Here is a 15643-nt window from a genome sequence, read left to right as displayed (position 1 = left end):
TACTTCAATAACTTTTTTTATTTATTAAATTATTTGATATACTAAAAATAAAAATGTATACATATATTTTTCTTTTTCTTTTTTTGTATTGAAAAAGAATTGAACTCAATGCCATCTAGATGCTTACAGCATGACCTTTGTCATTGAACCAAATACATTCAGTAAATATATGCATATAATATTGTCATACAAATTTTAAATTTTAAATTATTTTTTAATTAAATTTTGAAACACTATTGTACACTCATATAGAAAAATAATTTCAAAATACATCCAATCATTAAAAATGAAGCATGCACAATTCTTTACACAGAAAATACAAAACAGTATGATGATAATATTTTGTCAATGAAATCAATCACCTATTACAATTTAAATGTCATATTTTCTTTTACAAAACTATTACATGGATCTCAAAATACAGAAGGTCCACCATCCTTGAATGAAGTGAACAAATACACCCTCCTGTGAACAGCCTTAATGCCTTAAAATCAAAGTTAAAGTATACAGTATTTGTTGGCATTTAAGATTGCAAAATTTCAAGATAATTCAATTGTTCATAGTTTGCACCTGCAACTCCTTCAAGTTACAAGAAGCAGGAGCTTCTTCAACAAAATTAACCTTAGCTCTTTTACCTCTAATCTTCCTTGCTGCAGCATCATAAGCTCTTGCAGCCTCTTCAGCAGTAGAAAATGTCCCAAGCCAAACTCTACTACCCTTAGAAGGATCCCTTATTTCAGCAGCCCATTTGCCCCATGGCCTCTGCCTTATTCCTCTGTATATATTCTTCCTCTTCCTCCCTCCCACCTTACTCTCACCTCCTCCTTTCACACTGGAACTTGAACCTACAAAAGAAACAACACCCACATCAGAAAAACCAGACAAAAACACATCTTAGATATATAACAGATTTTTGAATTAACTGTGTAAAAACTTCATCATCGTTTCGGATCAAACTATATGATCCATCATCAAGATGAAGTGAATAAAAAACACAGTCATAGATCATATAGTTTGATCTGAAAAACTTTACATGCAATTAATCCAAAACTCTACTACATATCTAAACGAACCGCGAAAACTAAATGACTAACAGAGGGAGTACATACTTGGGTGTGCTGAAACTTCCTCCTTTGGGGGAGTCCCATGGTTTTCACTGAAATTGATATCATGGGTATTAGCAAAGATGGCCCAGAACTCCTTTGCCTTCATTCCCCTGCTGGGGATAAACTCTGAAACAACAGACCCTCCACACATTTTTCTTCAACTATTGTTTTGACAGGAAATCTAATATCAAGACTGCTCAGCCTGAATCATCTTCTTCCTCGCCTCGTTCCTTTTAAAACCTCAGCCATGAGGAGAAACAACAGCCTGAAAAACGGTGGGCAGTTTTAGTTATGGGGCACACAGAAATAACGTTATCGAAAAGATCAATGCAGCTGCTTTTTAGTTAACGTTGCACAGTCACGAAAATGAGCCGTTGAATTTGTATGTGATGTTTTGCGTAGACTTTTCGTTTTATGCGTCACGTGGCTAGTTATGAGCATGTCATCTGCTCCCACGAGCAGGGAGATAAGACTTCGAATTTATTATTGTTTTTTAAAGTTTGATTACCGTGTGCTTGGGTATTTCCATGGGTTTTAAGTTTGAACTGTTTTGAGACAGACATGTCGTTTAATGGCGTGTTATATCGTACACGCGTTTAGGGTGGTCTTTTGGGACTTCACGCATGAGGGAACACTTTAGTTTGATTATTATGTTTTTTATTAGGATTTCTTTCTATAGTTAATGTTTACCATGCTATTTCTATGTTAGACAAGTCAACATCAAGCATAAAGGCCATTAAATAAAATGATCTTACAAAAAACTTAATTATCCTTGCATGCTTGTCACATGTTAGTACACATGAGATTGTTTGGTATAATCCATGGCAAAGAGTATACATTGTTTAAATTAGGGAAAATAAAATGCAATAAAGTTCTAGATTTAGGATTGAAGGAGTCATTTTAATTTATACGATAAAATGGTTATACATGGTTTTTTCAATAGGTTTCATATGAATTGTAATAACATGGCTTTTTCATGGGGTTTCTATATAATTAAGTGTAATAGATTATAAGAACATCTCTTATGTTCTTGAATGTGGATAATAAATTGATAGTAGTTGGTAAAAGTTATATCACAGTTACATCTGTATAGGGATCAAGTAGCATTTTTTCACATATTATCACTTTCAAAAAAAAATCTTATGCACAAGTAACTGGCAAGTGCTTGGATGAAGCAATTTAAGAGCATTGTGGAAGAGAAAAAAAATAAGTGGCCTTTGATGGGAACTTGATTTTTTCATTTCTTTGATATATATCTGTAGACACCTAAAATTGTCATGTCTAATTAAATAAATATTTTTATTTATTTAATTATTTTAGCCTAATTCTTCTATTAATTAAATAAATCTTTATTTATTTAATTAATTCATTTATCCTCTTCTAGTCTTATTCTCATTTAAATAAATACCTTTATTTATTTAAATTACCCTTTTCCTAAATTAAATAAATATCTTATTTATTGAATTGATCCCACTTCTTCTATTAATTAAATAAATCTTTATTTATTGAATTGATCCCACTTCTTCTATTAATTAAATAAATCTTTATTTATTTAATTAATTCATTAACCTTTTCTACCCATAACACATGTCATTCATCTCTTAATTCCTACACTACCTACCCTCTTATTATTTTCTTATTTCCTCTACCTACCCTCTAATCATAGCTGACCTGTTTTACACCTCTCAATCTTATCCCTCCATTTCTTATAATGTCTTCTATATAAGGAGATGCTTCCTTCATTATCAAACCCTCACTCACTATGCATTCAGCCCCGTTGACTACTTGACTACACTACGCTTTTGAACATAGGCGATCCTACTTGCAACCACATTTCCGTTCTTTTTTGAGCTCTTGTGCACACATAAAATCTGAGAGCAAATATATCAAGCAAGATCAATGGAGATAGGAAGAATGGAGATTCAAACCCTATTGGACATGTGATGGTATAATATTTGTGATTTCATTTGATTTGCATTGTCTTAGGTAATCTTCATATGTTATGGTGGATCCTTGTTGTTGTTAGGCTAGGGTTTTGTGGTTGAATTCATTTAGCCTTTCAATATCGTTATTATTGTTATCCATTTTCACCATATACATTTTGGCATGCCTGGTGGGACATGGATTTTTGTTAGATCTATGTTTTTTGCAGATTTTTTTAACCCTATATTGCTGTTTTATAAAACAATTTGGAGAATAACCTTGTGCAGCTAGGGTTTTGGACACAAAATCAAGATCTTGGAGAGATTTGATCATATCTCACAAACGGCTTGGAAATTTTGCACCAAATTTTTTTTACAGGTTGAAGAAAGTATCAGGAGCTCTTAATCCAAAATTTAGAATTTTTGGAGCACATTTTCATTTTCTATGAATTTTTTATAATTTTTCATAAAAAAATTAATTTTGAGAGCAAATGAGAGAATTTTTCTTATTTTCTTACATTTTTGGAAATATCTCATAGTTATACACAGGATCTGTTCTTTGTGATTTTAATTTTGATGCAAAATATTTCCCTAAAAATCGGATCTTTAAAAATTAGGGTTTTTCCTTATTTTGATCAGATCTCACAAAGGCTTCGAATTTTGGAATCAATTTTTTTGGGCAGGCCAGGAAAAGTATCAGAAGGATTCAGTAAAAATTTTAGATTTTTTGGATCATTTGTTCAATTTATATGAATTTTTTATGAGTTTTCATAAAAAATTAATTTTGAGAGAAAATTAGAGAATTTTTTGGATTTTCTTACATTTTTGGAAATCTCTAAGAATTATACATAGGATTTGTTCTTTGTGATTTTAAATTTGATTCAAAATCATTCGTTAAAAATTGGATCTTTGAAAATTAGGGTTTTACATTATTTTACTCATATCTCACAAACTACTTGGATTTGTTGCAGAAATTTTTTTTATGCAGGTTTGGAAGACCATCAGGACTCTCCAGTAAAAATTTCAGATTTTTTGGATCGATTTTGCATTTTATATGTATTTTTTATGATTTTTCATAAAAAATTAATTTTTGGAGCAAATTAACAATGTTTTTGGATTTTCTTACATTTCTGGAAATCTCTTGAAATTTTACAGGTGTTCTTTTTTTTATGATGATTCAAAACTTTGAATTGGTCAACAAAATGCATTATTGAAGGCCCCTATTTCACAAAGTCTTTTGGATCTAAAATTTACCTAACTTGTGTGCTTGCAGGAAGGGGTGATTATTTGAAACAATCCAAACTACTAATAGATCTTTGTTGCAGGACCTTGGCAATGGTTTTTGATATCTATTGTGTGCTTTGTTTTCATAGACTAGCAAATACTTCCATTGGTGCACTAAAATTGAACCATTGTCTTTTGTGTCTTGAGCAATAGGCTCTTTTTGTTTCATCTTTAGAGGGCATGTCTCCTCGTGTGATCATTAGGACTACTAGTGAGGAGAGAATGAGCCAAGTGGTAGCAAAAGAAAAGCCATCTTCTTCCAAACCACTATAAATAACTGTATTCATGGTGAAAACTATGAATAACGTGTGTTGATTAGTTCATACCGACACTATGTCTCCCCATAAACCCGTTTGATCAAATTTATTTGATCATTTGTAGGGCGTAACCCCTACCAGCTGGGAGCCTTCTGTATTTACAGAGCTAAAAGTGCCACATGTATGGCCACACGAGCGGATGCCCTTACTAGCACCTTTTTGTTTTAGAAGCCAAAATCTTTCTAGTTGTTGGGGTAGGAGGTTGGACCTCTGGTAGCGACCCACACACATACAGTTCTTAGTAGAGATACAAAGTTCACCACGGGGAGTTTTCGTGGGGACTGATACTTGGCTGACCCGAGAAGTGAGTGCTGAGGGTGGAGCCAGTGAGGTCAAACATCTAAGTATCCACTCTGAATAGCATAGCCTCGGGGGTAAAACCTCATGTGGCATCAACAACTATTGTCTTGGCCAGCCATAAGAATTGTGCTTGGCTTATTTTAAATATTCAAAACATTCAAGACCAAATAGAAAAACATTGTGTCTTTTGTGTCTTCAAGTGTATGCAAAACAAATTTTACATCAAACAACACACTTTTCTTTGAGTCATTTTGAGTCTAAACACTTGCAAACATTGAGTCCTCATCAACTTTGTGTCCTCTTGTCATGGAAATACAGTCAAAATTTCAGATTTGGTCACAACAACAACTTCGCAAATTGGAAAAATTTACAATCCAGCAAACAAGAGCAATTAGTTTCGGAATTCTTGAACTTCCTAGGTTGTTTCTCCAAGTTTTCATCTAGAATTCAACTTGTCTTTGGGTCTCACAAAGTCCATCATTGCTTTACATCTTGCATTAAATTTACATTTGTCTAAACTTGAGTCAAAAGGTCACTTGCTTGTCCTCATCATACTTTGTCAGCACACTACATACAACAACATTTTGCTAAGTGGTCCCTCATCAAGGTCTATCACCTTTGGGTCTCATTTGGTCTTACTTAGAGTCAAGGTCAACTTACCTCATCAAGAGAAACTATCCTCTCTTTGGAAGTCACACCTACTCTACTACATACATACTTGGTCTTACACTTTGGACATTGCAAGTACACCTCAGATTCATTTACATTCCATCCAACCCTTGGTCTTCCATACTTTTTCCATTTTCATCTAGTCTCACACATCTCGGTCAATACCTAGTTCATGGTTGAAACTCGTCTTCAAAAATCTAGGAGAGAAACTAAAGAGGCTCAAGAGTCCGCAAACGTGAGTTCTTATGAGTATGACAATGATACCTTTTTCAATTCTGATCATACTACATTACCTGACATGGATGCCTATAGAAACATTCCAAATGTTGAGAATATGGACACTACAAACAACAATGATACACACAATGATGATATGGACAACTTTTCAGTACATTCAGCAGATGTGGAAGAATCCATTATGGATCCCTGTTTCAATCGATTGGTTGAGGAAATAATGAGGAGGGATAGACAATACTTCTTACAAATGATGGCACAAAGTGGAGCCAAGATACCTCATGATTTTGACATGTCTCAAATAATGGAAAATCGACCTTTGCAACAACCTCACTCCAACATGGATCAAAGGAGGCCTAATAGTGGAGGCAATAGAAGACCACATCTTGTGCCTGAATCACCATCATCTTTGTTTCAAAAATCAGAGGTCCCACATACACATGGTCAAGCATATGATACTCACCTTCGCAAACCATTATGGAAGTCTTATGTAGAGAAATATGCTCAATCACATATCAATGCTAAGGATCAACCACCAAAGCAATTGGATATTCAAAGGCATGCTCAAAATTTGGACACAAGGAAACCTCGTGTCAAATTTGGGGGCAACACATTAGAACATGACATGCCTATAGAGTATGGTATATATGGACAAAATAGATATTTCGTTCCTCAACATGAATCTATACCAAGTGGTCCATATATGCAGCATCACTATAGACCTCCTCCATATGAACATGTGTATGATCAATATCATCCATATATGCAACATGCTTCTCCTCCAATTGGTGCCTCAAGCATGGGGTATGGTCCAAGAAGTCAATCTCCACCTAAGAGAAATTTGGAGCAACAAATCAGGGACTTACAAAAGAAAATGGAGGACATAAATACACCGAAGCCAACATACACAATGAGAGACATATGTCCTTATCCATTTGACAAGAGCATTCCAATGCCTCCTTTTCCTACACACTTTGTGACGCCTAAATTTGATAAGTATAGAGGAAAAGGGGATCCTAAGGCACACATAAGACAATTTTTCACAGCTTGCATTGAGATAGCAGTAGAAGAGACATATTTGATGAGATTATTCCCACAGAGCCTAGGCGATCAAGCTATGGAATGGTTCTCCCAACTTCCACCTGGAATTAAGTCATGGGGCGACTTAGCAGAGGCATTTATTCAACATTTCTCCTACAATATAGAGACAAACATATCAATCACTACTTTGTGCAACACCAAGCAAAAAGAGGGAGAGTCTTTTGCATCATTTTTACAAAGATGGAGGAATCTAGCTAGCAGATGCTCTTGTGAAATTCCACAAAAACAAATGGTAGAAATGCTCACCCAAAATGTTAACAAAGAGATTGGTTATGACTTAAGGAAAGCTTGTTTGTCCACCTTCAAGGACGTCATTGAAAAAGGCTTAGCAATAGAGAAGGTCCTAATTGAACAAGGAGTCATTAGGATATTCAAGGAAAACAAAGATGACTTTAAAGGAAAAGACAAGCCAAGATTTTGGAATAAAAACAAGAACACAGTCAATGATGGTGTTGTTGATGCCAATACAGTGCGACCAAAAATCATTTTTTCTAGATCAAGCTCTACAAACAATCAAGTGAATACTCAAACAACTTCAAAGTCACGAAGGAAGTACACCCCATTGGGAGAACCACTTGAGTCAGTTTTCAAAAAGCTAGTGGCAAACAAAATAATCACAATTCCAGATTTGCCTCCATATGAGCCAAAGGTTAAACCAAATTGGTGGAATGATGATGAATATTGTGAATTTCATAAAAGAAAAGGTCATAAAATAGGAAGCTGCCATCAACTGAAGAACATTATACAAGATCTTATTGATAGAGGTGACATTGAGATTGAAGGACACTCATCCAATCAAGAACGTGAGTTGTTTAAGGAACCATTCCCAAAGCATGATAAGGGAAAAGCTAAAGCCACAGATGACCAAACCAACTATACCAGAGCATCTTATAACTATGATTCAACTGTTAATCACATTTCAATGGACAATTATGTCTCTACCATTATCATCAAGGACAAAACGCTTGAGAATTCTACCCAAAGACCCAAGATTGTCCTAAAAGGAATTAGATATTCTTCCAAACCTACCTCTGAATGTAATGTTACAACTCATCGAGGTAAATTCACTTTGCAGGGTGCTCCAGCTAAAAACACTGCTTTCTCATCAACCAAGCCTGAGTATGACCTTGTAGAATAGTTAGGGAAGACACCCGCGCTTATCTCCATCCTTGAGCTCTTACGCATATCCCCCACACATAAAGCCATTCTTGATAAAATCTTGAGAGACACCTCTGTCCCTACTGATCTGAACGTGGACCAGTTTCAAGCCATGGTGGGATACCTTTCCATTCCACACTCCCTTACATTCACAGAAGCCGATGACGCCTCCGTAAGTCAGCCACATAATGTACCTCTACACATTGAAGCCTTCATACATAAACATTGAATAAAATGAGTCTTGATAGATGGAGGAGCAGGTCTAAACATTTGTACATTGAGTACTATTAAACAATTGGGATATTCAGATAAAGCTGTGAATTCTACAAACAAAATTACCATCAAAGCATATGATGATGAAGAACGTTCATCCAAAGGCACTGTCACCTTGCCTCTCAGAGTTGGGCCAATTACAAAAGATGTGGTTTGTCATGTCCTTGATATATAGCTCACATACAACATATTGCTAGGACGTCCATGGATTCATGAGATGAGCGCAATACCATCTACATATCATCGATGTATCAAGTTTCTACACAATGGAGTTGAAGTGACCGTCAAAGCTGACCCAAATCCGTTTATATATTGCAGTAACATGCGCCATAGATCAAAAATAACAATTCCAGTCAATCAAGAAGCTATTCCTTCATCAGCATACGTGGATCCAAAATCACTGAAAGCTTCTACACCAAAACAAGCAGAGACCAAAGAAAAGTTCAAGATTAAAGACCTGGGATGTGGTGAGTATATCTTTCATGTTGATCAACTCCCATTATCTCCTAAGATATTTAGTTGACAAGAACATACTACAAACAATTTGCAATGCCAAGGAATTGGATATGAACCACCTAGTGTTGTGGCTATTAAGTCTAAATGCAAATCTCCTCTAGCGGTGCAAGCAACTCTTGATATCAATACTCCTAAGAGTGGTTCCAACAAAGAATCTATTGAGTGTATCACCAGCCCTCTTCAGAACTCACATAGCCTTACCATTTCATCCACTCATTCCATTTCCACTCCTCTCCCAGACTTGGATCAACAAGAATTACAAAATCCCTTACTCATTGGGGATCAAAAATCAAGCCTTGAAAAGAAAAAACTAAAAGTCAAAAATAAAGAAAAGTCCTTTAGTGCAAATCAAAATCAAAAGCTACTGGACTCTGCAAAAATCAAAGTCAAGGATAAAAATCCTATGAACAAAAAAGAGCAAGAGTTGATATCCCCTAATATCAAAATAACTGAGGGCAAAAGTTCTAAAATTTCAAGTCAAAAACCATACTTGTTGATCCTAAGTCTCCATCATGCTATCCTACTTTCACTTCTTTTCGCAATCATAAGCCTTCATCACTCATTCACTTGTTCCGCACATCCTTTCCCTTCTGGTGATACATCATGGACCTTTAATGGAGCTTCCTTGAAGGACTTTGTTATTAGTGATGCCCAAACTTCTTTAGGTGACACGCATACAGGCCTGTGTAGTCCACACACTAGTAATTCTATCTCAGTTTCTTCATCAAGGAAGACAGTCACTCGAGATACACATCATTCAGTCAAGGAATGTTGCAGTTACAATCATAAGGTTAAGCCTCACACATTTGAGGTGGATGCCTTAGTTCTCAGAAAAATCCTAAAAATCAGCAAGACAAAGAGAAGAAGGGCAAGTTTGAACCAAACTGGCTTGGTCCTTACATCATTATAGCAGCATATGGATCTGGTGCATATCAGCTCTCAACCACAGCGGGTGAACCTTTGGAGGATACTATCAATAGTATGCACCTTAGCAAGTTGTACACATAGCTCTTCAGAGTATCCTAATATCAAAAAAATACAAAAAATCAAAAAAATTCAAAAATACAAAAAAAAATCATAAAATAAAAAATTTGTTACTTGGTGAAAACCTAGTGAATAGGTGCCTTGTGACACAAAAAAAATAAATTGAAAAATAGAAAAACATTTCGTCCAACGGTGACAACCACTTCGGTGGCGCCCTGGGCAAGTACCATGGTGAAAACCGGGTCACCGATGCCATGTGTAGAGACATTGCTCCTCGCTCCTTCAGGATTCAATCTCATCTTTCACTTTTGCACACACTCACAACCAATTCATCCATAATAAACTTACCCATTCCCATCATGGCTTGTCATTTATCTACCCAAGATTGGTTAGCCATTCATAATAAACCTTCCTTTTCACTCCTTTCCATCCATAATAAATCAGCTCCTATCAGTGGCTAAGGCAAATCCTATGTCTAGTGATGGGTGTGGAACTGAGAGCATCGCATGTTTCGAGGAGTATAGTTTCTTTCACTTTCGTCAGTCTATCCGTGCACAATCCGCAATAAAGAAACACTTGCATCGCCAATCCGCAATAAAGTTTTGTCTTCTCCACAATAAAGTATTAGTTTCATGGATTCAGTCAGTTTCAGATGAGACATAGCAGCAACAATGGGCTTCAACAAATCAAATCTTTCAACAGACTCAGACAACATTATGGTTCAGTGCTATCTATCTGTTTGTGAAAGTAAACATTGTGACCACAATCAAATAAGACTTATACAAGTGACAAGAGACACTAAACTTGAGGACTACAGTGGATGTTGGTGTTCAGTCTTGGTTTTCTTTTGATTTTATCTGTTTGGTGACATGTCTTTTAGCTTTTCCGGGATGTCTCTGACTAGAGATTCTATCTCCAAGATGTCTTTGACTAGAAAGGCGAGGATGGGGTATAGTCACCTATTTTTCTTTGCTGTCTATGGATTGTCTCTTAGTAATGCTATGACTTGTCCAAGGATATGAGGACACTGAGAGTCTAGTATGAATTGGGGCATTCCTTGTTTGCAACTGTCTTATCTCCATGCAAACAGGTACAATGACTTTCTAGGTCAAACATATACCTCGATTGTGATAACCTATTTTGCTATAATAAAGCTCAATGATGATAACACACAAGCTCTTTCACTTTCATATCTTCTATCTTCCATCCCCCTTTCTTGATTTACTTCCATCAACCTTCTTGAGTCCGTGTAGCCCGATATCACACAAATGAGTATAATGACACATGCAAAAAATATTTGCATTTCATGTAGTTGCACCTACATTACTGTATATAAGCATTTCATACATATAAATATCACAATTGCATCACATCCTGCACACAACACATATTAGCACATTTTACATTTTCATCATATAAATAGTCATTTGTAGTATCATATTCATCTGCATTTCATACATTCACATTCACATTCACATTCACATCATACATAACATATTCAAAACATAAAAGAACAAAAATATTGTATTCCATCATGTACATATTTGCATCCGTATCATAAGCATCACATAGCAACATCACATAGGTGCACATGCATATAGCTACCATAATGATGAATCATCTCATATATATATCTCAAAATCATAAGTGTCATGATACAATGATGTCAATATACATATGGCTACACTGCCAACCCTCGTGTCACCCTATCCAGACAAAGGAACCCACTGATCAATCCTGCCAGTATTGATGGTAGTGCCAATTTTGTCTATGTTATCATGTCCCACACCACATATCCCACCCTCATCTCCAGTCCTGGATCCTGAAACACTCATCTCAGTGCATCCTTATCTCTGTCTTGATCATAAGGAATTAACTCCCCATCGATCGGTATCCTCAGTATCCTGTACACATCCTCTAAGGTGATTGTCATCTCACCCATCGGAAAATGAAAACTACAAGTCTCTGAGTGTCATCTCTCAGCCAGCACAGTCAGCAAACCCATGTTCACCCAAGACTCAGGCACATACAAAATAAATCACAGACCCATAACCTCAATCGCAGCTTTGTCCTCAAATGTCAACTTTGGTCGTAACCTTTGAGATGATGGGAATCTCTCCCGTGACTCCAGCATAGGTAGGTCCTCCTGCAGTCAAGCAAATCAATTGTGCCAATCATAGTAGCATTCCCTGTTCATCACAAAATGTTGCTTATTATCTTAGTGCTTATATCTATCATATGGTGCTTTATCCTAGTGACACTCACTGTTCATCACAAAGTGTTGCTATCTTATCCTAGTGGTACTCCCTGTTCATCACAAAGTACTACGTGTTTTTGCACTCCCTATTCATCACAAAGTGCTGCTCTTTTTCTAAGTACTCCCTGTTCATCACAAATTACTCTATCTTGGTACTCACTGTTCATCACAAAGTGCCTTGATCTATCCTAGTCTTCCCTAGAGGACCTGCTTGAGTGTATCCTCTCAGCAGCTTATCCAATCGACAGTGTATGTTAATCACATAACTGTCGATTTAACCTTGAAGACATAAATGCACATTCATGTCACAGACGCGCCTGGCACCAGTATAGACACACCTAAGCATTTTTTACCCTACTTGACATTTTTCTAGACATACCTAACGTGCATTAAATGCCCTACCAAGCATGCATTAATGACAACATTTCATGCGACAAAGTACAAAGAGGTTTTGTGGTACTTACCGGCTCTCCTACATCTATTGGCCTCTGAAATCGGTGAACGCGAATGAATCTGTGCACCAATGCCATCGCTGCTAATTGTTGTTGCTCTATTCTCTCTCTGCACTTAGATCTCTTGGATGTGTGGATGACAATGAGTATGTATTCCCCTCATGGTCTATTTTATAGACTGCCCTAGACCTAGCCCTAGCTCTCATCTCCCAAGTCAGTCTTCTTTATCTCATGACTCTGTCACTCTATTCTACCCGGTCAGTCCTTTCTAGCCATTCTTTCTTATCGAGAGATTGTCTGCGATCTTTCTAGACATTTTCATCCAATCTCTTGAGGGGGCACATCATTCCCATCTTGGGGCAACTTTGTATCAGTTCATCTTATCTTCTTTGAAACAATGCGACAAGCTGCATTGTCTCAAAGAGGGGCAAAATGTAGAAACCTAAAATTGTCATGTCTAATTAAATAAATATTTTTATTTATTTAATTATTTTAGCCTAATTCTTCTATTAATTAAATAAATCTTTATTTATTTAATTAATTCATTTATCCTCTTCTAGCCTTATTTCTCATTTAAATAAATACCTTTATTTAAATTACCCTTTTCCTAAATTAAATATATATCTTATTTATTTAATTGATCCCACTTCTTCTATTAATTAAATAAATCTTTATTTATTTAATTAATTCATTAATCTTTTCTACCCATGACACATGTCATTCATCTCTTAATTCCTACACTACCTACCCTTTTATTATTTTCTTATTTCCTCTACCTACCCTCTAATCATAGCTGACCTGTTTTACACCTCTCAATCTTATCCCTCCATTTCTTATAGTGTCTTCTATATAAGGAGATGCTTCCTTCATTATCAAACCCTCACTCACTATGCATTCAACCCCATTGACTACTTGACTACACTACGCTTTTGAACATAGGCGATCCTACTTGCAACCACATTTCCATTCTTTGTTGAGCTCTTGTGCACACATAAAATCTGAGAGCAAATATATCAAGCGAGATCAATGGAGATAGGAAGAATGGAGATTCAAACTCTATTGGACATGTGATGGTATAATATTTGTGATTTCATTTGATTTGCATTGTCTTAGGTAATCTTCATATGTTATGGTGGATCCTTGTTGTTGTTAGGCTAGGGTTTTATGGTTGAATTTATTTAGCCTTTCAATATCATTATTATTGTTATCCATTTTCACCATATACAATATCTTTGGAAGGTGTTATATACTTCCTTCAATAGATATCAAAAGATTCAAGTTTTAGAAGTTGCACATTTCAAAGATATATTTGAAATGCTAATGAAGAAAACCAATAACCATATTGAAGTTGATGATAAAATGAAGAGTTTCAAGTAGATGAAATCTGAAAAAAATGCAAATCTTTTAACTTTTAGAAGTTCCTAAATTTTAGTTTTCTTCCAAAAACTAGTGGACAAATTATTCTTTTTGTTGACTTGATTGGCCATTTTGTAATAAGCAAGTCATGAACTCAGAAAGTAAATAAGCACATAATGAACTCAGCTAAACATACTAAATCTACTCAAAAATGAACTCAGAAAAGTAAATAAGCATATAATGAACTCAAAAAAAAGGAACTCTGTTGAGATCTATTTTTTTTTACTTACCTTTGTGGTATGCATGCATTCTTCTTTCTCATGCCCAATGATGAATACTAAGAGGGGGGGTGAATTAGTATACCAAAAATTACTGAACTCAAACACTTAAATAGTTTAGCAGTAAACCAGTATAACAACTTTACTAACAAACCGGTTAACACAAATCAAACAACAAATAAGGCATTCACCCATAGAAGCACAATCACCATAACACAAGAGATTTTAACGTGGAAACCCAAATGGGAAAAACCACGATGAGATGAAACTCACAAGTAACTATCTGCAAAAAAGTAACTAGACCGGTTAAGGTCATACAATGTTCTTCACTAGAACAGATCCTGTTAGGAATCTCAATCTCTGTTAGGAGATAAGTTTGATTAAATACTACCTTGTGAGAGGATTTTAGATCCACAGTTGTGAACCACCTTGTTAGAAGATTTGCAAAGGTTTTTGTGGGCCTACCCGGTTAAGGGTTTCAGACTTGTCGAAGATGTGAGTAATCAACAAGTGAATGATCTAGCAAATAGCACAATTTGCTTGGTTAGATCCATGATAGCTCATTGCTAATGCATTTCAACATTACTTCAGTCTTCAATAAATCCACACTCTGTTACAACACACAGACTCGATCTTCTCTTTTAAGATCGCACATACAAAAACTCATCAACCACCAAAAAACCCTAACAACTCTCTTATCTAAAACCCTAGACATGATTTCCTTAAAAAGGAATTTGATTTCATGTCGGTCCAATAGGATTACATTGCAAATTCCTAGGTTAATTGCATCTAGACTCATTTGGTAATATGACACAAAATCACAGTCAAAGTGTCGGTGGATGGTAACTCATCACAAAGTATTACCGGTTCATACAACTTTTAACAATTACCGGTTGGTAACTCATCATAGAGTAATACTAGTTCAAATATTAAACCGATTACCGGTTGACAAAAATGAAGACTAGGAAAATGATAACGCCTGCTTTAGTTCCTTCATTCCACTTGAGATCCTCGAACCGCTTGAGGTCTTCATACCGCTTGAGATTCGTAAACACTTTTTGCAAAAACACCGATAGTCTAAAGACTATAATACATAATACCAGTTTGGAACAAATACTGGTTGAGCGTAATTCATACATACAAAAAGTGATCTCAAGGCAAGTGTGTGTCCATCAATGACAATCACAAAATAATCATAAAAAATGCCAACACCTAGTTCATCATAACTCAAATCTAGGATATATTACAATCTTTAAAAATGAACTAATATATTGTTTTACATGAAATATTCTTTCTCATTTTGAGTTCATGCTAAGTTATCATGAGTTGAACACTATATTACACCAAGATCTATGATAACTCAGATCTCAGATATATTACAGATCCGAGTTCAATATATTGTTCAAACATTGAAGACCATAGTTCAATAAAAACAA

The 15643-nt window shown here is 35.6% G+C and overlaps 1 protein-coding gene across 2 annotated transcripts in view; it reads right to left on the bottom strand.

Annotated features, from left to right (window-relative positions):
- Positions 1-317: 317 nt before the first annotated feature.
- Positions 318-15643, bottom strand: part of LOC131036358 (ethylene-responsive transcription factor RAP2-3) — a 96044-nt gene continuing 80718 nt past the window's right edge. The window contains exons 1-2 of one of the 2 annotated variants that reach the window (XM_057968222.2): positions 1110-1328; positions 318-845 (exon numbers count right to left, since the gene is read on the bottom strand). In XM_057968222.2, coding sequence (XP_057824205.1) covers positions 550-845; positions 1110-1257 — 444 coding nt within the window. In that variant the 5' untranslated portion in view covers positions 1258-1328 and the 3' untranslated portion in view covers positions 318-549. Of the gene's footprint in view, positions 846-1109; positions 1329-15643 lie in introns of those variants that run through there. The other variant, XM_057968224.2, reaches the window with a different exon arrangement.

The sequence above is a fragment of the Cryptomeria japonica genome, chromosome 2, assembly GCF_030272615.1.
Source record: "Cryptomeria japonica chromosome 2, Sugi_1.0, whole genome shotgun sequence".
In the NCBI taxonomy this organism is placed as follows: Eukaryota; Viridiplantae; Streptophyta; class Pinopsida; order Cupressales; family Cupressaceae; genus Cryptomeria; species Cryptomeria japonica.
This window is presented reverse-complemented; position numbering and strand designations above follow the sequence as displayed.